The sequence below is a fragment of the Antedon bifida genome, chromosome 10, assembly GCF_963402885.1.
Source record: "Antedon bifida chromosome 10, ecAntBifi1.1, whole genome shotgun sequence".
NCBI classification, from domain to species: Eukaryota; Metazoa; Echinodermata; class Crinoidea; order Comatulida; family Antedonidae; genus Antedon; species Antedon bifida.
In genome coordinates this window covers 3,806,304-3,833,731 of record NC_136235.1, presented here as the reverse complement: position 1 = coordinate 3,833,731, position 27,428 = coordinate 3,806,304, and the positions used below count along the sequence as shown (strand labels likewise).

Genomic DNA, 27,428 nt, shown 5'->3' with positions numbered 1-27,428 from the left:
CGAAAATAAATAAAATACTTTTGATTAATTTAAATTAATTATTATTATTATAAATTAATGATTTAAAAAAGTTAGACAAAAAATATGAAGCTGCTGCTTGCTATAAATGAGGAAAACGTTAAATTGTATTATTTTGAATTAAATGCTAAATAAGTCAGCATTTAATTAAAACTACAATTTCCAAAATTCATTTTCATTTATCCACTATAAACTGTACAATAATATAATAAATATAAAACAAAGAAATTAATCATAGGAAATTTGCAGAAAGAAGCAAATTTTGCTCTGCTACCGATATAATTCTCTGTACTACGGAAATTCGGCCTAATATTACGGACGTATACGGAAATGAAGATAACTAGGGTACTACACGGAAAAACTATATACACAAATCGACGACCTGTCGTACAATGCATTCTGCGCATGCTCAGAAACTTATCTTCACTTATTATCAGAAATCTGTGCGCAAAATTTGTGATATTTACGCCCTCTATAATAGCGAAAAATAAATAAACATTAGAAAAATGGCTGTTCACGGAGGAGGAAGAGATGAAGGTTTGGCTGCTTTGGCAAGGGAAGCAGAGGCATTAAAGACAAAATTAGAAGAAGAACGAAAGAAATTAAATGACATAGAATGTATATTTAATCTTTTGCATATTTTAATACTAGGCCTAGAAGTACACATATATATTTATTTAATTATAGCTTGCTAGCTAGGCCTAGGCTCCTTCCTAGCTAGGCTAGCCTGGGCTGGGTCCTAGCTAGCTAGCCTAACTACTACTAGGGCCTAGACCTAGCCTAGCTAGTCAGACAGACCTAGGCCTAGCTAGAGAGTAGGCTCGGAGGGGAGGTCGTTGGCGATAAAAGTACTCTCGATGAAGGCTAGAATAGAGACATTAGTAACTAATGCTAGTAGGCTACCCATCTCTAGCAAGCCCTATTACTCTAGAGACAACAAGGCCTAGGCTAGCTAGGCAAGGAAGGAAAAAGTGTGAAAGGTTGGGAATCGTTTGGGCAAAACTAAAAGCACAAACTGTCTATAGCATAGGCCCTATTTATTATTTGTTTTGTGTATTTATTTTTACTATTTAAGGAGTACAAAATAAACTGCTTTTAAAACTGGTTTTTCTAGCCTGTATGCTGCATGGAAACATTCATTATAGACCAATCTATCTAGCCTAGGCCCTAGGCTACATAATATATAGGCCTAACTATATTAATATTTATGAATTCTGTTTTTTGAAAAAAAATATACAGTAACTGTTGTAGCTGAAAAGCTGGAAGCATTACCTCAGTTAAGTATGAAGCCTCGTCGAATTCTGAAGGGACATCAGGGAAAGGTACTGTGCATGGAATGGGCCAGGGATAAACGCCATTTGGTCAGCTCCTCACAAGATGGAAAAGTTATTGTATGGGATGCATTTACTACAAATCGGGTAAACAATTAATGGAAATCATCAGTGTTTGATGGATACACTAGACTTATGATTGATGGATGTGATCATTGACACCTAAAACCATGGTACACAGTGGTGGTGGACATGACTAGGTGGTTTTGGTTGTGGTATTTTGATGCAAGTTTAGTGGTGACAGAATTAAAAAATGTTTACATTTTGGTGATGGTAAAATAGAGACGGATTTCTTATGTATGTCTTTGAAGCTTAAAAAGTGATGATAGGAGCTTTGTTAGTACCTATTCTCCATTTTTAAACGAGCATACTTAAGTATAAAAATAATACAGAAATAGTTCTGACTCTGCTATTTTTGCTAATTTGCATAGAGTAAGTTAGGCCAAGCTAAAAAACCTGCAGTAAATACTTTGTGGTAGATGGAATTATTAATACTAAATTGCAATGATAGGTAATTAAATGTTTATTTGGTTTTATAGGAACACAGCATCACAATGCCAACAACATGGGTGATGGCATGTTCATATGCACCTTCAGGAACAATGGTTGCTTGTGGGTTAGTATCAGACAACAAAAAATAAAAAAACCTGATTAAAAAAACTATAGTATTCTTTATTGATTGATTGAATTTATTTGATGCTCAACATTAGAATTTCATCAGACAAAATAACGAGCATCAGGAACACCCATTAGGCCGGAAAAAAACAGCCGATTTCCAATGCGGTCCAAATTGGTTGCATTTCAGCTAAACATCCCCTCTTTCCCAATTTGACATATGACCTTATGCTAATCCTGTTTGCAGTTGGCGCTAAATTTGTGAATTTCAGCATATTCATTTTCTATAAGTGTACAGCCAGTGAAAAATGTATATTGAACTTTTTTTCCCAGAGGACTGGATAATAAATGCTGTGTATACATGCTAAACCAAGAGGAAGATTTGTCAAGCAAAAAGAGAGCAGTTGCCATGCACACCAGCTATGTGTCGTGCTGTACATTTACCAATTCTGACCAACAGGCAAGTTGCATGCTACAGTTTCAATTAGTTAGCAAATTCTTTTCCATGTACACAATCTCAATAATGAATTTATATAGCGCTTTGCTGTACAGTATGTGCTTTGGTTGTTGATTTAACCAAAAAAAACTATAAGTCAATAGAAAGAAGACAATAATATTGTGATATAAAGATTATAATTAAGATGCTTATTGTTAGGATAATAGAGCAGTAGCTAGCTTGAGACATAAAGATAAAATAGTAAATATTAGGAAAGAAAAACAAATTTCTTGTTTCTGCCTCAAAATAAAATATTTATTATACGAGTACTTTTGACCATAGGTCATCATCAGGTACTGATAGAATATCAGTTTAGTATATATAGTTGTGAATATAATATATAAATTATTCAGATATCTCGGTATTTTTATTCAAAAATTCACATTTAAAAGTGCATACATGGCACACATGGCTGAATTGCACATGTATTACACAATAACAAATGTAAACTATAGACAACACAATCAACTATATAAATATATGAATAAGAACACTTGGATAGAGTGCTTGATACACGGAGGTAGAGCTAAATAAAATAAAACGATACAAGATGAACTAAGATAACTTCATATTTATTCACTACAAGCTTGTTTCGTATGGCCAGCACTGGTCACACTCTTCAGGTGAATTACAAAACATGAGTTGTGAATATATGTAGTAGAATGATGCCTGGAGAAAATGATATAGAAATAAAGTAGAAAGATATTAATAGCACGGGAAATTATTACGGTTCAACGTTTACATTTTAAATCCTATTTTCTATTAGATTCTGACAGGAAGTGGTGACAGTACCTGTGCATTATGGGATGTTGAAAGTGGTCAGCTGTTGCAAAGTTTCCATGGTCATGATGCTGATGTAATGTCACTTGACCTTTCACCCTCAGAAGCCTGTCATACATTTGTATCTGGTGTAAGTGTTCTACTTAAAATTATAGTTAGTATAATGCATGTCAATAATTATATAAACAAATTATTTAAACACATTTAGCAGAGAATAGATGCTTTTCAATAACTTCTAGTTCATAATTAAAGATGTACTGTCCCCCAAAAACATGAAAAATGAAGATTAATTAAATCAGACTTTGAATATGTTATTTTGTAGTTTCAATTGGTGGTAGAGAAAACAATCTGTGTTACCCCTAATATAAACTAGTTTGTAGTCACCCCTCCCAGATAAGTGCGATTTCCACTGCTTTGATTTAGGGGAGAAAATACATGAAAGAAGCTGCGATTCATGATGCGCTTCGCGCTATACATAAAGGAAGCGACATTATTATGTAACCGGCCCGCCATTGCCACAAAAGAAAAAAACATGCACGTAGCATGGGTGTTAGATCTTCAATAGCCATCTACTGCATTGTTAAATAAAAATGGATTTGCAATTTAACTCCTAGGTGGAATGAGATTTATATTAGATGATTGATAATAAGAAAAAAACAGAGAGCCGAAAAGGATAAATCTTAAAATTACAATAATTAAAACTTTAATATGATAAAAATGATTACAAATTCTCAATAAACACAGTCCTTAAATAAAATCAATATACAAGAATAAAAATAAAACAAGTAATCAGTATAATAAAATACAGTACATATGGCTTAATTCTATGTATTGAACTTTTTTTATCGGACTGAACCAGTAGAGTCAACCAGTGAACAAGTTCTGCATGATTTGCCGCAAAGGTGACATGAGAGTTAATTTCACTCTTAAATTTGGATCTTACTAATATATCACAAAGGTTGGGAAGTCTACGAAATGCAATAATGTGTGGTTCCTGAAAAACAGTCCTGAGACATTCTGTGGACTGTAGAATGGGCATATGTTTCTCAATAATAGCCCGTAATGGAGGCAACCTAGGGTGATATATATACATAATCTTGATTCAACTTCATGATATTCTAAATAATTTGTTGTAGGGCTGTGATAAACAAGCATTGGTGTGGGACATGAGGAACGGTCAGTGCGTGCAGTCATTTGAAGGCCATCAGTCGGATATTAATGCCATTCGTTTCTTTCCCAGCGGAGATGCATTTGCCACAGCATCTGATGATGCAACAGTAAGTGTTAATTTAGGGGCCACTATCTAATATATGCGTTTGATGACTGGTCAATGAGAAAAGTTCCAATTTATGTTACAGTTCTGTGTATTTAATAAGTAGTCAGGACTTGATGCTATAATAATACATACAAATTTATAACACGGCAATTCAAATCAAGCAGTTTTTAATTGTGTTTTATGTATTTTGTACTCTTAATTTAATTAAGTGTACTTAATATTCCTCATATGGCTAAAAATCATCATATGAATGACATTATTTTAAGTTATAAGATAAGAAATATTTATAACCTAACACTTGTCTTGCAATTCTATGTTTATATCACACAATATTCTACTTTTCCACTATAGTGTCGTTTGTATGACTTGCGAGCTGATAGAGAGATTAATTGCTATGGGAAAGAAAGCATTATTTTTGGTGCTACCTCATTAGACTTCTCACTTAGTGGTAAGTAAGTGGCTGCATGGCCACCATGTGATAAATGTTAGCCAGGCAGTTTCCATTGATGGGACAATGCATTTTTGTCTTTAGTTAACAACATATAGCCTTACTAGTAGAGCCTATATAATAAATTTCTACAATATCGGGAAGCTTTTTCCATATTAAAACAATCAATAGAAGAGACTTATAAAATCTTTCAAATGTAATTGAGAGCTATTGTTATAAAAACTACTGCAAATAAAATAGATATTTTACACTTTATTCTACAGGTCGTTTGTTATTCGCTGGCTACAACGATTACTCTGTCAATATCTGGGACACCCTTAAAGCAAACAGGCTGGCAATGTTGAATGGACATGAAAACAGGGTAAGCTGTCTCTGTATCTCCCCAGACGGAACAGCTCTGTGTACTGGAAGCTGGGACTATACCCTAAGAATCTGGGCCTAAAAATCTAACACATTTCATTGTTACAATTTTACATGTATAGAACCTTCAATTCATGCCTTAGTTTGTTATTGCCCAAAAATGTTTGTAGAAGATTAGGGACCAATTTAATTTGAAGGTTATTATTAAATGGAAAAAAATAATTGTGCTAAATTTGATTTTATGTAGCAATAATTATCTTATTACGTTAAGCAATAAGGTAATTCAACAGAAGGACATTCAGGAAAATGTACTATTTTAAGCTTACTATAAATTAGTCAAAGGGTTGATAATCAACAAGTGTGGTAATGCCATGAAAATGTCCAATAAGAAAATATTTGAAGTATTCCAAATACATTTAAATAAATGGTCGCCTCCGTACATTTGACATTGTGTCCCTAGATGACATTGTATCCCCAGAATTTCAAGATGTTAAACTTTGGTAGTTTGAACTCTGGTGTTGACACCTTGATGTGTGTAAAATCCAGAGTTTTGCTAGGCGATGTAAAGGGGTATCGCGCCAAAGAATAAGTTGGTAGGAAACACAAAAGAGAGCCTGTGTTCTTCTCTTACCCAGCAGTTCATGAAGTTAAAATATAAAGTTTACGTTTTTTATATTTTAACTTTAGATTTAAAAATTAACATTTTCCTCCCATGTTACTTTTTACCACATAAAAATGTAAACAAAATATGTAATAGTTAAATTAAAGAGCATTATTACAATCATGTCCTTCTGTTGTTTAAAGTAATATAACATATTGATGGTCACTGTGAGTGTATACATTCTTGTCATTTTTTTAGTTGTAACTTTTGATAGTATATTTAATAATTGTATAAGACATTTTTGTATTACAAATTAGGACTATGTGCAATTACCCATTCTTTGTATAAAATGACAATATATTATATATTACGAACATAATAATTCTAGTTTACCGATTCTTTAACATAGTGTATAATATTTAATAACTTTTAATTGTTAACAGTATTAAAATTGTGCTAAGTTCATTTTGTTTTTTTGAATGATGATAATTCTTTTAAAAAGTGCTATATTTAAAATCTATGATTGGAGTGATGGGTACTAAAAGGACCATAATAAGAAGGCTTTCTAGGAATTCATTGTCATTAATTATTGTAACTGTGTTTATTATTTAAGATTGTATTTTTATGCAAGGTAACATACAGAGTCATAAAACAACTAGTTGTAAAGGCCATTGGAAAAGCTAAAGGCTCAACCTGGCTGATACAAAGTCCATCATCCTCCACTTCACTGTATTATTTTTAGTTAATTTATACACTGTATCATATAAATGTTGTATTTATGTAATGTAACCATAGAATAACTTTTTTAAATTTTATAAATATGAGGTGTTTAAATTTGAATTTTGAAGCATTTGGTCTACTGTATTAAGTACTGTATGTATAAGTATGCTATATGCACCCAGCTCAATTTTAACCCAGTAGCCACCGTATAATATTAGATCTAAATGTTGTTTAGTAGCATCACTAGACCATTTATACACATTTAGTACAATTACTTGGTGCTAATACAGTACAGGTATATATATATATTTATTTGTTTTAAATTACCTCTGTTTTGTTTTTTATAGTTTCACTGAGTGATGATAGCTTTTTATTTATATATATATTTTGTATGATGTTTTATCTAGCTTAAATTAATAGTGTAGATGTCTTCCTGGTATGATAATCCCGACGTCAGGATTTACAGTCGAGTCAGTGACCCCCACAAGTTCATTTTGATTCTTCTCTTAGTCTACCCCTAATCTAAATCTTTTTACATGTATTTGTGAATATATTTATACGTGTTTTCCTTCTTCTTCTTCGTATTTGGAGCCAACTTCAGATGTAGGCAGAATAAAGTAGCCGGATACCCATTTACCCCGCCTCAGCCATCCAGGTGCCCAGCAAGCTGTCACCAAGACAGAGACCCCCAGAGAGTAAGTTGTGATAAGGGGTACCCTATTAATTAAGTTTGGACAATATGGGTTTTGAATTCCAGAATGGAAGTACAATTTACAACCTTATCTGGTAGATGATTCCAGTCGATGGCAGTGTGTGGAAAGAATGAATACCTAAATTAATCCACTGTTGAGTGAGGAATATGGTATGATTGACTGTTCTCTCTCCGACTGGGTCGACAAGTGTTTTTCATGACCAATTTCATATCGGCTGCTACATTGCAGTAGTGTATCTTGTGGAACATTAGCAGTCGAGCTATCCTCCTCCTCTCCTTCAAGGTTTCCCAACCAAGGACCTTCATCATTTCGGTTACACTTGACGTGCGCTTATAGTTGTTGCAGGCAAATCTAGCCGCTCTTCTCTGTACCATTTCAAGTTTACCAATTAAATTGGAATTATATGGGTCCCAGACGGTGTTAGAATACTCTAATAGATAATAGTACACAACATTTATATGCAAGGCCTTTTATCCGTTATTCCTCACACACACGTTTCTTCGCAAAAAGTTGAGTGCACTATCTGCCTTGGAGGTTATGGCATCCACATGGGAGTTCCACTTCATATCTTGGGAGATGTTGACGCCAAGGTATTTAGCAACATCAACACTCTTTATTTCGCTTCCACATAGGGTGTATTTCTGCTCTACTTGTCTAGCACTTCAATACATGGGTTTACTTACAGCATTCTCAAAAAGTCTAGCACTTAATACATGGGTTTACTGACAGCATTCTCAAAAAGTTATTCATTTTTTCTATGCTACTACATCATATGATTTTGATAGCTGCTATAGGAAAACTATAATAGGCATTCTTGAATGAGCAAAAGGCAAATTTTTCATTTACATCACCATGGTAACAGATTAACATTCTAGTAGTCAATTACAAACATTGGTAATAGCACTTAGTGTAATTATTGTATACAAACTACAATAGTAAAGTGTTTGTTCTTTTCAGATATTGGTATCAATTTTTATATTACAGCGAGCAGATGTTTAATTAGGTTATTGTGTCATGTCCAGCCTTTATTATTGTACATGTTATAGAGAATTGAAAGATGAACAAGGCCACTTCAGCTTGGATCTATAATTTGCTTAAATTCATAGCCAAGAGTAAATAGTGGTCTATATATTTTTATATTATTTCACATTATTGATTATTGTAGTTCTAATATAATACTGAGATGGCTTGAACTTGGTCAATATGCTTCTGAAAAATTATTTACAAAACTTGCCTGAAACAAAGCATGTTGCGGCCGCTTGATCAGTCAAGCATTAAATGTTACCATGGATTAAATTGAATACATAAACATCGCAAAACGTCTTTAATATCTTGCCAATATTTTGATTGGAGTTGACAATAATTACCAGAGACATTGTCATCTTTATTGACAACTGTAATAAAAAACACTATATACTTAATTATGTATTTATGCTTAAATATGTTTAAGTAAAGAAAGAGGGAGCCCTTTCAGTGACCTACTCATATTGCTGGTTGTCATCTGGACCTTTATTGTATTCAAATAATGTTATAAATGCATTGGTTTCTTGGCATCTCAGATGTTGTGTAACTACAATCTAATGAATATCTTGTTTAATACTATAACATACAATTTAAATAATGACTAGATCTCGCCTCAATTAATAATTATTATGCCAATCTGTAAAAAATGTAGCAATCCATATTTGGACATTATTTATTCAATATGTAATAATATGTATGTTGCTATTAATCTAGTATTTGATAGTTTATGTCTATTCCATGTAATTTATTATTGACAAGGTAAAAACAACTATATTAAAACTGTACTTTATTTGCATGCTTTTAATGTTTTACATTGGTGTAAATGCATTTATGAATAATAAATGGTTAAACAGAATTTAAACATTGCTCAGATTGTATTTATGTCGTGTTTCTTTTCAAACAGACATTTTTAAAGGATTCTAGGTCCAGATGACAACCAACGTTGCAATATGAGTAGGTCATAAGTCACTGAAAGGGCTCCCTCTTGCTTTACTCTTGCTATATCTACATTGGAAATGCTTGAGCTGAAAGACAAATTTCAAGATACATATGGTTTTCTCTATTGTTATTGTGTCTACAAACTAATTCTTCACCATTATTACACGTTGTGTGATATCCATTCTTCTGAAACATCTTGTATTGTATATGTATGTGGAAATTTGTTGTTCTGGCATATTAGCCATGATCAATTGTTATATATATATACACATGTATATATAAATCCAAAGGCAAATTACTGAAAAAATGACAATGCTGTGGGTATCAGTGGCTGGATCTCAATGGAGCCCTTCATCAGCATTGGTAGTCAATGGAATAATTGTACCGATCTGGGAGTATGTTCCTAATGTTAAGTCCAAAAGGTTTTGTGGTTTTAAGTTGTAATTCCCAGTGGTTTTCTTTTTCTTTGCGAGTTTTATATATATATAACAATTGGTCATGGCTAATATGCCAGAACTTGAACTGATGAGGGCTAGTGTTGCCCGAAAGCTCTGTTATTAACTTTTCTGGCTGTTTTACTTAATCGTTTTGATTTAGCTTTTCGCTTTTTTTTGTGTTTCTCCATTTAGATCCAAATCTAAATTAATTAGTTTAAAGTATACATACAATGTCAATTTATCAAAAGAAATATTTGTATTGATTGGAAAAAATGAATGCATTTCTGATTTAATAATATATGAATTTTTGACAAATATGCTTTTGATAGTGTGTGCTTACATGGTTAGGAAACCTGCATACATTGAGTAATATGAGAAATGATGAAATTTAGTTATAGGAAACCAAGGTTCTGTATGTATGACATGGTGTCCCATCGTTTTATAAGTTCATACAAAAATCAATTGGTATTCTTTCTTAATGTATCTTTATTGAAATATATGGAAAATCCTTATAAAGCTTCAATAATAAACATAAGAATTAACTAATACTATCATATATTTGTATAATATAATTACACACAAATATGTATTTATATTGGTGTATAACATCATGCATGGTTTTTATAATTTTAGTAACTAAATAATTGGCGTTGGAGGCGCTGGTACTGTAGTTATATAGATTTGTACAGCTTGTTATATTAATAACAATTTTGCCTTCCTACAGCAAGAAATTTGTATATATCAAGACTTTTTTCTGTATTTCTTCTTCCAGAATAAAAGAAAAAAAGATTATGAAATCATAAGTCTGGTTTTGAGCATGTTGAGTCTCGTTCTGTGTACTGAAGTACCTAAAAATGTGTACGAAGATATAAGCAAAAATTCTCTTGTACCCATTTGTTTTTCTGATGGAAGCATAACCATCGGATACTTAAACATGGCAAACGATTATCAGTCTTGGAAAATAATCTTGCCAGATCATAAGCAAAAATATTGAAGACTATATAAACACACACAGATGTTGTACCTGTAACTGCCTGTTGATATACCCGTCCCAGTGGCGTAACAGCTATAAGCACTCACTGGCTAAACCCCGGGGCCCCAAGGCTTAAGGGGCAACAGGGCATAAGCAGACACAATTCAACTACCCAGCATTGGAGGGCCCTTAGGAGTGATAAACCAGAGGCCTTTGCACCCTGCATTACACCACTGACCCGTCCACATAATAGACAAGCACTGTATGTTGTCCACATGATACAGTACACATGCATGTTGTCATAATACATTCAACTCTATGGTGATTACTGATCACACACCACTATCAGGTGGTCAGCGCCTTAATCACAGTATGATCGTGACTTGAGGAACAGCCTTCTAATGCTGCTAAATATGTTATACTGCACTCCTGGTCGTAATCGCTTGAGCATATGTTACTGCCACATGGTGGAATGGAACAGTTTTTCTCACATAACAACACATGCTTTAGACTTGGTTGACATGGTAGATTTTGTTGACAATTCTGAGCCTGATGACTTCATAGATGTCATTGAACTAGAAGGATTTTCTGACAGATTTTGTGAGCTATTCTGACTTTCTGATAATTTCCTATTGTTCTCTTTGACTTTATTTACTGCATCAATAAATGTTTTTGAATTTGATTTCTGTAAAGCAATCTGATAAAGTCCTTTTTCTCTGAAAACAGAATTAAACAAATTAAAATACTGTGTCCCAAAATTTCTTTCTCTATAACCATATCATTCGATAATTAAATATACATAATTGCCACTTACAAGATAATAAACTCGTTTTTTCTATTCACTTGCATTCAACAGCACATTTACAGGATGGATAAACTACAGTATATCGTGCAGTGTCAATTTTGGCTAAATCTCTGTCTACACTATCAAACTAGTTTGACAAAAAAAGTGTGATGTGCCCAAATATGGTAGTGATATTCCCAAATATGGTATTGATATGACATCATCATGTCCATATATGAGCACATCACATTTTTTTGTCACATAAAGTTTGATAGTGTAGACAGAGCTTTACAGGGTGAAGTTGTTTTACAGTAATGAATCAGAACTCTGGCACTAAGGTCAACAGGAACCCTTATAAAGCAACACACTTTACTCTCACCTGTATATACTGATATGAAATGATACATTTTTTGACCATGTAAAAATACCCGATGAAAAATGAGAATGCATGTTCCTTGTAGTTCTCAAAATAGAATTATGTTTAACAGAATTCTTGACCTACCTTTGACCTCTTGATAATTGCTTCATAAACCTTGGTGCCTCATATGTCTTATAAGAAATTTCATCTTCCCCGCTATCAGTGCTTCCATCAACATCATCATCTGTTTCACTCTCTGAAGACGAAGATTGATCCTTATGTCGTACACTGTGTCTTTTTGGTAGTGTTGGCGGTGGTGGTGACGGCGGATCACGTATAGGCATTGATGAGCCAAGCGGTGCTGTGCTCTTTAATCCATAATTTAAAGTTTCATATAGCCTCTCCTCATCTGCAGCAGAATTACCCTCCGCACCTTTTATATAGAAGATTATTTTGAAAATTGTAAAGTTCCTTATTTTGTCTGTTTCACACATGCGACAATAAATTCAAATAACAAAATGGTAAATATTAAATTAATCTTGCTGTAAGCTCATTATCATTCTAGTCTCATACAAACATATATAATAATAATAATTTCAACACAGTATCAAAAGCAAAATGAAATAACCGATTAAAAATAACCGATTAAAAACACTCAATCCATTGCATGTTTTAACCGATTATTTCTTTTTTTAACCGATTATTGCGGAGAAGTTTTGAGCTGCAACACAAATAGCGATTATTGACCCCACTTTGACCTCTAGAGTATGACAACCCTCACTCACAGAGCATGCTGTTTATTTCCACGATTGACGATGATCAGCAAAACAACAATGTGGACCGATGAGATAACATTTGATTGTTATTATTTTGTGGGGGAGAATTATACCGAGAGACTCTAGGATTCTGCATTACAAGTACAACGTTACATCCCTCCCAGTCCAGGCTAACAATGTTTTGCATGTCCTTTTTTAGGCCTGTTGTTTTCGGTAGAAATTATAGCCCAGCTACTGGGCTAGGCTAGGCATAGTAGAACCAACGACGAAACAAACTTTCTCGCCGACGTGGATTTTTTTCAGTAATTTACCTTTGGATTTATATATATAAACATATGGACAATTTAATCAACAAATGATTCATTTCTCAATAACCATGTAACATCTTCAATATTTATACTAGCATAATAATATAAATTTACCAAAATTAATTGCTACGTTGAACAAGATTAGAACCTTAATAACATGAATATACAGCATAATTATCACAGTGATAGTAAATAAAGTAAATAAAATTACCTTATTGGGAAAATGTCTTTACCTTTGGTATGAAATTAAAATGTGTATGGTACTGTACTTACGTTTATGTTTTGTCACCTGCGCATATACCACATTCTCATGGTTTCCTTCGACTTCATCAATGTCACATGTCCCATTTAATCGAGGTCTGCGAACAAAATTAATAATAACAATACTCTATAAATTGTCATTAAACTGTGCTATTAAAATGCCAACCATATTTCACAGAGATGCTAGTAAAAATCAAGGTAAATCAATAAAATGCAGTAAATGTTTTTATGACAATAAAATCACAAAATTGCTTCTTCAATAGAAATCTATTTATACTGTATAATCCATTATAGAGAACTGAAACAAAAATGGAAACTAAACAGTAGGTACAGTAACTTATTAGGGACCTCACACTAAAATGTGTACATTTGTTATTGAAAAGGGCAGATCAAGGGGGCTGCACTTGGGGCTCCCCATCTAAAATAATATTATGAGTTACTCTTTTACATCTACGTATTTTTGACAGAAAATTCTAGAGCTGAGATTAATATTATATGTAAGCACTCCCCATGAATCCGCCCGTGATTGGTGACCTCCTTGCTACTGCAGATAGTTACCATTGGTGACCTCAGATTGTGATTGGCGACATGGCACATTGAGATTAATGAAAGTAATTCTGCATCTTTTAAATTCATTTAATTGTGATAGAAATTTGTGTGTCGATTTAATTTGCAGTGACGGTATTAGATCAATATATTTTAATCAACTTTTGATTACATTACCCTGTGTTGATGTTGATCTCAAGAATAAATGTAACCTTTGCCACAAAAAGGGTTTGATTGAAAAAAGTAATGCATTTAATAAATAATTCATGTTTTCCAAACCTAAAATCGTTCCTACTGTAATTATTATTATAAATGAAATTTAATAAGATAATGATGATTGCAACCAGGGATTGCAACATTGTAAACCATAATTGACTAGTCAAAACAAATCAAATATATCCATAAAAAACTGAAATAAATAGTAATTAATGTGTAACATTTCAAGGCCATTGTTCTGATTTTTGATGATTTATCATAATAATCTATGATAATTTGTACAAAATATTTCTACCAATTCAACTGCTGAAATGTGGATGATGTTGAATTGAGCAATGTACAGTACTGTAACTTAATAAATGCATGCGATTTAAGATCATGTTTCCAAATTTATAGATTCATGAATATACATAGTATAAACAGCACAATCTGTTTACATAAATCAATTAAATACTAGTATTGTTAACTCTTCCTCTCTTCCAACTTTTCGTAAAAAACTTAAAAGTCATTTATTATCATTGTACTCAAACTAGACATTCAAACTGTTTTTTTATTTTACTTAATAATTATATACAAATGTATTTTTTTCTTTTGTTTATGGGTCTTGCGTGACAAGTAATCTCTTCTTGCAAGATCCTCTATTAATGGTATTTTTGTATTGTCTCATTATAAATTATCATTCTTTTTTATTGTATTGTTTTACCATTGATAGAAACTAATAAATGTTGAATTATTATTATTATTATTACAGTTGATCTCTTTATATTAAGGCAGACAATGAGGATGCTTCAACGGTATACAGCCAAACTTATTATGGGTTACACATTGTTGGGTCCAAAGGTGTCCCCTTAACAGAGGTTCTACTGTATTGTGAGTAGATACATACATAGGAGTCTGATCATCTGATGTACTGTCTGTCAAAGATGATGATGTCGCAGCATCTCCTGATTGCTGAATCTTAAGTGGTGCATTTCTCTTTCTGGTAGAACCAGGCCTGGATGAGCTCACGTCTACATCTGGTAAAGATGAACTAAAACATAGAAAATTTAAAATATGTGTGATGTTCTATTTTAGATCCAATCAAAGATAAGAAAGCAAACACTCCTCTCATTTTTTTAAGTAACACTGGTGGTGGTGCTATGGTCTGACATCATCGACAATGCAGTGACCCACAGACTCTAAACAATAATGAGGTGACATAGACCAGCTTTATTTTCTTAATTTTTATTGGATCATTACAATGTGTACAATAACCTGCAGCTGCAGAGATGGTATACTTGAAGCAATACAATACAAACCATTGTGTAATGTTTCAATACTTCTACATTAATTATATGTCATCATCAGGGTATTCTATATTTGTACATGTCAAATAATTGCACTTCTCTAGTATTCGTTGTTGCTTTAAACACATACACTGTGCATTGTACATTTTGTAATTAGTTTACTATATGAGACAGACCATTAAAGATTTTAATTTATATTCTTGATATCATAAACTAAAACTAATGAATGAAGTTATTTAAAATTATATTTTAATTTATGAAACTAAACTTGAAATATAATATATTACATTTAGAAAAAATAGGAAAATGTTTAAAACATAATAATATATTGAAAATTTAGGAGAAAGACATTGAGAAGCCAAGCTGCAACAATGTGACAAACCTATGGGCAACTATACTCAATTGAGGTTCTGCACAGAAAGGGTGATATATAAAATTAGAGAGGCACTCTGAGAGTACATACCTCCGCCTACTGTAAAATTCTCCTACATAAGATTTCTCCGTAAATATATATATATATATTGTTGTGTGTGTGTTAATGCTGTGTGTGATTTAGGCTAATTTCACTACAAGCATGTGTATGAGTTTGGTGTAAAGGTTATGTATTAACCAGCCTTTCAACTAAAAATAGTTTAAGTTTACTAACAATAGAACAGGAAAACGCCAAAAACAAACGGGTGAATTTGAAAAGAAATAGATTTTTTAAAACTACTCGTATCAAAAAACCTGTACATTAAATCAAATTATGTTTTAAAATGATAAATCACAAATTACTCTTGTAAGTAGTTCTCGAGAAAATGCAATTTCAGTTATGTTCACACATTTTAGAAAAACGCGACTCACAAAAAAGGAAGAAAGAAAGAAGAACAATACAGAAAAAAAATATTGATCCAATTCAAACAAGGAGTTATCCGCATATTGCGGATAACTAATAAAAAAATTAATTTGAATTCTAAATCTAAAGATAACAAAATTACAGAGTTAAATTTACCATGATACTGACTGATGGTGATAAATCAATGTCGTAGTTGTTGTCATCAAAGATTGGCAAATAAATCTCTGTTTTTAAGAAAGTACAATAAACTTTGTCTAGTACACCAAATGCATAAATCTTCTTTTTAAAACCATTTAACGACTCTGCCTTCACACCGATTGTCACAAATCAAATGAGGAAATCAGCCAATCACACAATCATACCTTCTATGATTAATTATGCATTAAATACAAAAGAATTTATCTCGCGTCCAATGCCATTATCTTTACACAGAATTAATTGGTAAAAAGACACACAGTGTATAAAGCGTTGCCATAGTGTTGGTTTACACATAAAACCTAATGAAGATAGTTGCTACAACAACACTCTATTCAAGTTTCTACTGATAACTTGTCATTAATGGGATACTATTGGAAAAAACGTGTAAATAAAAAAATGAAAGGAATCATAAATGGTAATGATTTAGTGGGAAGATTTAATAACCATCAATTAACCTGTCAGTAACCAGTCAAATAAGTTCAGACATGTTTAAGTAATCCAGACCGTCATGTGCAATTGATTAATTGGTGGTCAGTTAGTATTCACTTTAGTCAGTAAACTAATCTCCTAGTACTTATCTAGTTATATAATTTAGTCATCTAATCATTCAGACAGTAAACTAGTCTCCTATCAGTCAGTAAATCAGTCATCTAATAATATTCAGTTCAGTCAGTAAACTAGTCTCCTATCAGTAAATCAGTCATCTAATAATATTCAGTTCAGTCAGTAAACTAGTCTCCTATCAGTCAGTAAATCAGTCATCTAATAATATTCAGTTCAGTCAGTAAACTAGTCTCCTATCAGTAAATCAGTCATCTAATAATATTCAGTTCAGTCAGTAAACTAGTCTTTTATCAGTAAATCAGTTATCTAATAATATTCAGTTCAGTCATTAAACTAGTCTCCTATCAGTAAATCAGTCATCTAATAATATTCAGTTCAGTCAGTACACTAGTCTCCTATCAGTAAATCAGTCATCTAATAATATTCAGTTCAGTCAGTAAAACTAGTCTCCTATCAGTCAGTAAATCAGTCAGTAAATCAGTCATCTAATAATATTCAGTTCAGTCAGTAAACTAGTCTCTTATCAGTCAGTAAATCAGTCAGTAAATCAGTCATCTAATAATATTCAGTTCAGTCAGTAAACTAGTCTCTTATCAGTAAATCAGTCATCTAAATAATATTCAGTTCAGTCAGTAAACTAGTCTCCTATCAGTAAATCAGTCATCTAATAATATTCAGTTCAGTCAGTAAACTACTGTAGTCTCTTATCAGTCAGTAAAGCAGTTATCTAATAATAATAATATTCAGTTCAGTCAGTAAACAAGCCTCAATAGCAGTCAGTTTAGCAAAATTATATACATTACATGATATGAGTTTAATCAGTTAATAATAATAATTACTAAGTCAGAATAATGTAGTTACTTTTTGACAATCTGTTTTATTCTGTCAGTAATATCTAAGAAGCATTTCATCATTTGTGGGCGGCTTATAATAACAGATACGATATTTGTTTAAGGGTTGCTAGGATAGAACTATATGTATCTAGATGCAAAGACAAATTATCCTGTCAGTTTGATTTATCCTATACTGCCTACCAATATTAACAATTAAAAGCAATTGAAATAGATAAAAATGTCAATTGAAAATTCAAAATTGATTAATAGTCTTGCCACAGGACAAAACATATTATTTATTTTTATTATTTATTCACATCAGATAGGTAATTTAATTCAATTGCATTGACAGTGTATAATGCTATATCATTAGTTATAAGGGTATGATCACTAAATCAATTGTAGACAATGTAGCTTTCTACTTGAAGCAATTACGTTTTAATTCTTATTATAGTGCTATTAATAGCAATGCACTTAACCAACTGATAATCTTCATTGAAATATAATGTTTAATGTTTTCATTTATATAGCCAAGGAAAACCAAGTGTCATCCATTTTTCTTAAAGGTGGCAAGTCTTAAAGCTAAACAAAGATTTTGGGAGTGAAGTTTTTTTTTTGTCAAGATAAAAAATTCTGACAGGATTTGAACCCAGGACTCTGGGGTCAGTAGCTGGAGCACCATAACCATAAAGCTATATTAACTATGTGACTCATTTAATTGTCAAAAAGTGCATTGCAGTTTTTCATAACTTATTTAATTTGATTACACTGATGATGGGATAAGGTTTCCAAAACGATATTGCATTTCAAGTAATGAATGTGACAAACTATAAACATTAATTTCCTATGCTTTACAGCATATCACAAAATACAGTATAGTTTCACTATGGGTTTAGCTTATAAATCAATTTCAAGATTATTTTACTGTGCAGTTACTCAGAGATGGCTTCAGCTACAAAACATAAACAAAATGTATATATATATATATATACACGATAGTGGTCTGGTGGGTTGCGGAAGTGATGTTGTTTTGAGCATCAACAGGTATTGTCCATAAGCGCTAACTGTATACAGTCAATAGCTACCATATGTGATCTAGTATCAAGAACCAGTACTAGTAACACATTTATATTGCAATATTTTTATCAAAAATGTTTAGTATTATAACAACATTAAAACAACAGAATCCTGTTATCTTTAAAATAATTTATTTCATACGCATCTAACAGCAAGCGACTCGTCAAAACTATTTTATAATCTATCATGCTTATAATAATCTCATTTTCATTTGAGGCTTAGAGTGTAGAGTTGAAAAAAAAAACCCTTGCACTATATGGTCAAGAATGAATCTGGCAAGCATCCACCAAGATACAGCTCCACCTCATGATTAATAAGGTAAATTATGCATGGCTGTGGTAAGTCTATTGCATGTAATTCATGTGAATTAAAAATATGATTTTAAATCAATAAATTTATGTTCTCTTTGAATGACAATGATTCTGAACACAAATGAGTTAAAATTTATGTTTAAAGTGAAATAAATGGAAATTAGAATGTTGTGCAAGAGTATAAAAGTGTATATAGACTCACCTCTGAATTTGATAAGCCTGTTCAAATAATTCATTGGTAGAACTTGCACCATCTGATAACACGTAATTCAAGTTATCATTAATACCATCCATAGCCATGGCTTGTAAGGCAACTGATAACTCTGATTCACTTTCATACGATACAACTCCCTGAGGAACAGGCAACTCCGCCGCTCCAGTTCGCCTTTTTCCCTTTGATTTTTTCGCCTTCTTTCTCCTACATAACAGAAAGAATTTCAATGTATCAAATAAATGAATTTGTAATTCACTAACACATGTTAGTTAAACTTAGTATTGATTTTAACAACTGGGAGTATTGATTTCCTATAGTGCACTTTATTAAAAGCGCCTTACAAAAACAAATATAAATTCTTTGCCAATAGTATTAAGGAGGGCGCAAAACATGTTACAAAAACTGCTTTTGGTTTTCAGTTGGTAGATATTGCTCTACATATATAACACTATGTATGAAAGTGCTTAACAAAAGTAAATGCATTTACGATAATAAATTAGGGTGCTAGATACAATTTAAAACTTGTATCTGAATTCTTTGCCAAAAGTAATAATTGAGGGCGCTAAGTAACGCTAAAGCACTTAAACTAAACAGAATTTATAATAATAAATGAGGGCGCTATATAGAATCCACTTGTAACTTTCATCCACCAGATATTGGTTTCAGCTTTTATTCTTATTCAAAGATAGTAAAAGACATAAAATGTTGTGTCTTTATGAGGCTCTCTTTACAAAACATTTAAAATAATAGTATGCATAATAAAATATCATCAATACACAATCTTGGAAATATAATGAATAAATTTACAGCGATAATTCACATGCTAGTCAGTCTATTCCTAGCTAAAATAAACAAAACAAAAAGTTTTTGAATATGCATTCCTTAATAAAAGCAATATTGTGCAACTTATGTTTGACTACAAAATTAGTTGGAGAGTTTTGTTTTTGTGGTATCTACTATAGCTAATTTTCTAATATCTAAACTAGTTTTGAGAACTTTTATTTAAATTTATATTTACAAATTTAAATTGAAAGAAACTATAAAACAGCACAGTCTCAACTTTCAAAATGAGTGAACGAGCTAATAAATAAAGGAGAAAACAAGTTAAAATGTCGGCACTCAATCACACATACCTGGTCGACCTCCTCTGGGGTGATGTCTGTTCTGTTGTGGGGATGCTACTAGGTTTTCCTGTGCTACGTTGAACTGGTTTGTGTGAAAGTCTATCAAGATTCTGTGGAACTACTTTATTGTGGGTAAACATACCATGTATTGGTGTCGAAATTATGCTTTGACCTTCGAACTGAAATATCATAGAAGAATAGAATAGAAAGTGCATTATAAAACATCCCCCTTAAAACACTGATAAGGTTTTTCTGTTATTTTTTGTTATTATTAAGCTGTCACTAACTCACTTAATTATCATAAATTTTGAATTTTTATTGAGGTATACTTTATTTTAAAATAAAAACAAAATCTATAGCATGACAAATATTAGCAGCCAAGGGCTTTACACAATAATATTGGCAATAATCAAAATAGGTGATCTCAAGTAAAGGACGAGATCGCAGGCCTACGGTACAGTGGTGACAATGGAAATGTTGATTTGATTTCAACAGAACGATTGTAAGCTATAAAAGTATACAAAGAATATAAGAAGTAACATTTTGTACATAAAGAAAAACATGCATAGTTTAAAATTGAAAAAACAGATTACAAATACAGAAGGAATCAAAACAAAACAAAATAAACTAATATGGTTAAAAAAAAAAATAGAAATATACCTTGTCTCTGGACAGTGATATTGGCCTCCTCTGTCCATTCAAAGTTGCCCTTACAGCACCAGACACCTGACATTCCAACACATTGGCAAGTTTGCTGAGAATGCGACGACACACGGATGGTGCTAAATTTATGTGCTGTGCTATCGACGAAGACAGTTTATAGTGAACTATCGCTCTCTCAATATCCTGCTCTTCATAGTTTACATCCGCTAAGCTTTCATACGCTAAACATTGTCCATTTAAATCTCCTTTATGTAGAGAGAATAATTTCAAACGAGTAGTGAAATGATTAATGAAAATGAGAGATGCAGGTAATTGTATTGAATCGTATATTTCAAAATGGCAGCTGAAATACAGGAAGCAACAGGTAAATCAAATATTGAAAATACCTAATTATCAGAATTACATTAATACTGTATCAAAAATGTTCAAACAAATAAAATGTGATTTAATTGAAATTAAAAATGTATATTCTACTAGATATACTGCACTACACATATTTTGCGCATATTAGCAGTTATATTTTTTAAGAAAAATATTATTTATATTAAGATTTTATTTAAAAGGCAAACAGAAATTAAGCAATCAAATAAATCAATGATAATACAAATATTCTAAATTGTCTGGGCTGGTACACATTAGAGTAAAGTGGTTGCCGAAGGTCTAAAAATTATGAAATTAAGGGCTAAACTTAACCTTAAGAGGAAAAAGGTGCTGGCTGGCTGCCATCTCCCTTCCTCTTCTTGGAAGTGAAAACACATTGTGGGTTCTAGATCCAGACGACAAAATCACAGTATACTGTATTTAGGTCGTACAGTAGGTCAATGATTATCACAAATTGAAAGTTCCCTAATAAAATCAAATACTATACCAATTTCTTCCATCTTCTGTAATGCATTGTGATAAGCTTTTTCAGCCTTCAAGTAATCATGTAATTGAGAGTATGAAAAGGCCATGCTGGCAAAACACCTTCCCATTGACTTCTGACTATTCAACACACCTGAAAAACCATGCAGTTGTTATAATTATCTGCACAGAATTTATTGGTAACAATTAATTATTTCTCACAATATGTTTGTGAAGGCAATTGAGCTAATTATGTTTTCATTCATCAGTTATATGATCGCTGTAAACCAACCAATCATTATCTCTCTCGTAATATTGTTTGCACAAACAAAATCATTGAATAATAAATTATATTATAAAGATGCATGAATCGAACATAATAACAATAATTATGTTCTTTATTAAAAAACAAATGTTTCTCAATAATATATATTCTTTTACCTACTGTATATTACAAATATTAAATTTGTGCGATCAAAAGTCCAGCGTCCCAACACACGCATCACACACGCATAAACTTACCGAGTAATCTGAGAGTTTTCTTATGATATTGCAAAGACTCATGGTAGTGCTGTTCAACATTTAAAAGTTCCCCTATGTGCTGAAGACACGACGCTCTGTACTTCAATAACTTTTGCTGATCATGTACTACATTCGTTGTGATAGACGGTGTAGTAGGTAATAACTCTAAAGCTGTTTTAAAGCAATCGATAGCATCTGATGCGACGCTTGTTCTTCCAAATAATATACCAAGATCGTGATATAATTTTCCTATAAAATTGATTCAATTGTGTTAAATACAACAAATAGTAAAACATATTGGTCTTTGTTATTCATAGTAGTTCCTAAAAATCCTCTTATAATAATGATAAATATGCATCATCCTATGCTAATCGATAATAAAATTGGAATAATGTACTAAACAACCTAAATGTTGAGTCATACTGTACTATTGTACTAACATATTATTAGTCATCAAAAAGTGGCAAAAGGGGTGAGAGTAATGTAATGTAATGAATCAGATGAAGACATAATAAAAATGATAGATGCCATAAAGCATTTCAATGTTGATTGATCAATTTCTAATGTTGACCTTGAAATGGAAATAGCTTAAATCGTTAAAATCTCAATTTCCATATATTCGGATTATAAAAACAAAATGTAAATGAATGATATGAATTAGTAAGGATATTGACTGCTTAAGGGGTGTATATAACATTATATTTTTCTCAAGAAATTATGTTTTCCTGAAGCATATTTCAGTCATTTTTGTTTTGGTTTTGTTTTCTAATTAAATAAAAGTCATCTACTGGGATTCGAACTCATATCACAAAGACTAGTCCACATCATCATGAGACAACGTTGTACACGCCGCACCACGTAACTTGCTTGAAGAAATAATTAAACTGAGCTATTTAAACTATGCATACATAGCGCCCTCATTTTGTTATTCGTCCTCTAAAGATGCGACGAAACACTGTTTATGGTCAATACTCACAGTGATTCGCCTCGAGAATGATATTTTGCTCTCAAGGATTATATTTCCCTCAGCTGGCGCTTCTGGAAATATATATTCCCTCAAGCAAAATATCATTTCCTCGGGGATGTCAAATCTTATATTTTACCTCAAAGCAGGCAATATCTCTATAATATGAACTTCTTTACTAATGTATTATTAAAAAGTACAGCAATGATATACTGTATTGTATAGATATTTTTATTATATAATAAACATTTTATTAGTTCAATTCATTATTAACAATTCAGTAATATATTGTTTGTTGTGGAGTACCTCAATTTACTGTAGATTTTATAGCCAATGAATTTATCTTAATAGAAATATAAAATGAATGGATCAGAAAACATTTTATGTTGTAAATTTAAGATCGTAAAAAAACATTTAATCTATTTTGAGTTTAGAAAGCTAGGTTTGCAGTACTACACCATGTGATTCCAAAGGAAATAAAGTAGTGTACATGGCTGAGAATGTCTTGACGTTTTGGTTGTTATGCTAAACCGTCTTCTAGAGAATGATAGGCAAGAAAAGATGAGTTGAATATAAAATAGCCGAGTATATTGTGTTTATTACTACAGTATGACCAACACTTACAGTATTAAGGTAACACTAGGTTGGACCCTGAAGGTATTCCTTTAAAACAGGGGTTCTACTGTATGCGAACAAATTGTAGAATACACAAACAAAAGGTTACCTGTTTTAGTGTCTTGTTCCAACTGTCTACATATTTCAGGACATTTTCTGATAACATTTAGGCAAGATTCTGGGTTACAACTATGATATAAACAATTTGCTTGGTTGATTAATGCTTTCACTGCTTTGTAATAATCATGCAACTCATTACATATATCGGCAGTTTTTTTATATTCGCATGCTCCTTGTTTGTAATTTGAAAGGCTTGTGTAAGCCTGTGCTAGTAAGGTGTGCGACTCAGCTGATGATGCTCGCTTCGAGGCAACTTTGTCAAAATTCTCAATAGCAAACTTTAAATTACTAATAGCTTTCTCATACTCTTTAATCATAAGATATGCAAGACCAAAGTTATAGTAAACATCACCGTTTAAGTAAAATGCTTCTGAATCATAGCTGGCACCATTTTGAGGCAAGCTCTTCTCGAGGTATTGCAATGCATTTTGAGTGTCACCAAGCAGAAGATACAGACCACCTAGATTACATGAGCATACTCTCACAGAGTGCCCATTGTTTATGAGTTCTGCTTTTCTGAGGGCTTCAAGGAACACAGAAACTGCTGCATCTGGATGGCCTTCTTTGATGCAAAATGTTCCTTTTTGGACTAACTTGTCAACTTCCTTTAAATCTTTTTCCAAGCTCATGGCCTTAGCATCAATTCACTTACTCTAAAAGAAAATATATAATTTGAATATTAAAATCTGCAAATTGACTTTACTTGATAACATTGTATCAATCAATTAAAATAAAACATGATTGACAGAGGAGATGATTCTCAGGACCTCTCTGGACTTCAACCATGACGCTATGCACTTCTACTGTATTTGCAGGGGCGGGTCCAGCATTATACTGTAGATTAGGGGATAAATATTTCATAAATGATAAAAAAGATCCGTCAGGTTGCAGAAAAATAAAAATAGTCATTATTTTATTTTTTAAAGTTAAATTTTAGGGGGGGGGGGGAGGGGGGGCTAAAGCCTGTTTAGCCCTCGCCTAAAAATCCTCACCTGATTTGGATCACAATAACAATCCACAATAACAGGCCACACCAGAAAACTAGTACTGAATTACCAGGTTAATTTAAAATTCAAATAGTAGTTGACATGTTGACACAAGTTAATATACTCTAGTATAATATTAATAAACTATTAATGAGTTGACATATCTAAATGATCATAAGATAAATGATAAAGAGACATTTGACCTTTGAAGTTATATGGCAAAAACAAACAGTATAATTATGCTCAATTTAAGTTGTGCACTAAATTTCCCATTTTTTCACAGTCTATTTTCAATACATAATATACATATATAAATTACACCCCTAGATGGCCAGAAATGGTACTCTCGCACGTACAAATTATGATAAATAGAAATGATAATCGGGCTACAGTAGCAAACAGATTGTATCACGCCTGTTTTTTCCACCGGTATAACACAAAAATTGTTTGCGTTCAATGCAAAGGTCAGGGAAGGTACCCGACGAAGGTACTTCTGGTAATGTAATCAATTCTAGCAATTAAAATCAATTAATACAAATTAATTATTATTGATTGATTGCCCGGGCAACTGGGGCAACACCCCTGCGTCCGCCCCTGCAGTCTACAGTGTAAATCATTGAATTTGTACGATTTTGAGTTGTATTTTGTGCTCACTACAATTTCGTAGGGTCTTACGCTTCCTTGGCTTTTGCGCGCGCGGTTTTCTCTCTGCATAATCTTAGCTTTAGAAACACCCATTAGTAGAGGGCGTCATTAAAAAAAATATTATACAAATTTGTTTTCGGTATTTAGATTTTTTTTATTTTGTTTTCGGTTGTTTACGGTTGTTTTCAGTAGTTTGTGGTTGTTTTCGGTTTTTTCCGGTAATTAGACTGACCCGTAGGAGTTATACTGTTACTGTAGTTGTGTATGAATTAGATAAGATGACAATTGCAGCTGATTGTATATTATTGTTGGTCATAGGATGTTGTACTGAAAAAAATAAACTTTATCTGAGAGATTTTACTCCTCAGTCAGTGTAGACACTCGCCCAATGGATTTTGTTGATTGAGGAAAATTACAACTCAATCCTTCATTTAAATTCAATATATTATTATTGTTTGCTCATGTCATTCAGTGTGTCAAGTCACGCGGGATACACAATTAAGTCAAGAAGTACATATAAAAAGGATTAAGAATCAGAAATAGGTTTATCTGCTCTCTAATCACATTTTGTCCTAGGCCTACTACTAGTAACTAGGCTAGTTGGGTTAAACGTGAACTCAGTGGTGGTGTGGTGGGTCTTACAATAATACAGCAGTACCTCAATTTTAGCGCGATATACTATTACTATAGGCTAGACACCAAAATGTGTCACTCAACTTTAAACTTAGTTTTGAATTAAATAGTCTCGTTTCACTGTCATTACGCTTTTATTTATATAAATTATAATAATCTATATGTAACATACTATACCTTAACAAATTATATTCAATAACATCCGAAACCAATGGAAAAGCATTTCCTTTTTAATGATGTGTTTTTCCCATCGACGAACGTATTATTAACAACACCACCACCACACAACAGAGCACATTATTAAAATATGTTTGTTGTTGTTTGGTGACGTCATACTCGGCAACCTTATAGGTGGCTCACTATAAGTTTTTTTTCACGCTGCTGCTCTAGCCCGCAAGAGATGACTCATTTTTTAGCTGAAAGCAAGCAGCAGTTATAGTACTAGACACTGACGTTTTTGCTAAAATGGAAACTCGACTATAATTTAGAGGTCCCAGCTGCTGGACCCAAACAACGTCTGGGAAAAGAGTCTATTAGGATATGTCATGCTAAAATTACAAATCCCAAAGCATTTCTGGTATTTATGAGTCCCATTTGACTATAATACTGTAATTCGCTGTCAGATAATCATTGAATTATTATCAAAACAGTCTATTAAAGTTTTTGTTTGTAATAGGATACTTCACACGTATCTAGGCGTGATGAAGTGACCCCCAGACTTGACCTTAGCAATAAAATCAACTAAAATGACAGAAATTGAGTCTGTGTTTCATATCAAAGTTATTCACTTCTGTAACAAAAAAATAATATTTATTCAAGTATAAAAAGAGAAAAGAAACGTTTAATTATAACCCAAAAACCATTTAATTATTTCTCTAAATTTGACAAGCTTTTCAGAAAAGTTAGCCCCCCAAAAATGTAGGTTTATTAATTGAACGTCAAAGGAACAGAAATAAACAATACAAACACGTGATTAAGAGTTACTGTAGTAGGATAATTTAATGCCAGATACTTGT

The 27,428-nt window shown here is 32.3% G+C and overlaps 2 protein-coding genes across 2 annotated transcripts; one reads left to right on the top strand and one right to left on the bottom strand.

Annotated features, from left to right (window-relative positions):
• The first annotated feature begins 506 nt into the window (after positions 1-506).
• Positions 507-7,037, top strand: LOC144854082 (guanine nucleotide-binding protein subunit beta-5-like). Its single transcript, XM_078711966.1, has 8 exons — positions 507-636; positions 1,258-1,436; positions 1,889-1,965; positions 2,298-2,424; positions 3,227-3,370; positions 4,377-4,517; positions 4,868-4,964; positions 5,228-7,037. Exons 1-8 carry the CDS (start codon positions 525-527, stop codon positions 5,404-5,406), a joined length of 1,056 nt encoding a protein of 351 aa, XP_078568092.1. The 5' UTR covers positions 507-524; the 3' UTR covers positions 5,407-7,037.
• A 3,188-nt stretch (positions 7,038-10,225) lies between these two features.
• Positions 10,226-26,690, bottom strand: LOC144854076 (uncharacterized). The gene is made up of 11 exons (XM_078711961.1): positions 26,590-26,690; positions 24,138-24,801; positions 22,450-22,698; positions 21,953-22,081; positions 21,082-21,329; positions 20,431-20,600; positions 19,286-19,501; positions 14,866-15,009; positions 13,230-13,315; positions 12,017-12,305; positions 10,226-11,446 (listed from the first exon to the last, which is right to left on the bottom strand). Exons 2-11 carry the CDS (start codon positions 24,775-24,777, stop codon positions 11,218-11,220), a joined length of 2,400 nt encoding a protein of 799 aa, XP_078568087.1. The 5' UTR covers positions 24,778-24,801; positions 26,590-26,690; the 3' UTR covers positions 10,226-11,217.
• Positions 26,691-27,428: the final 738 nt, after the last annotated feature.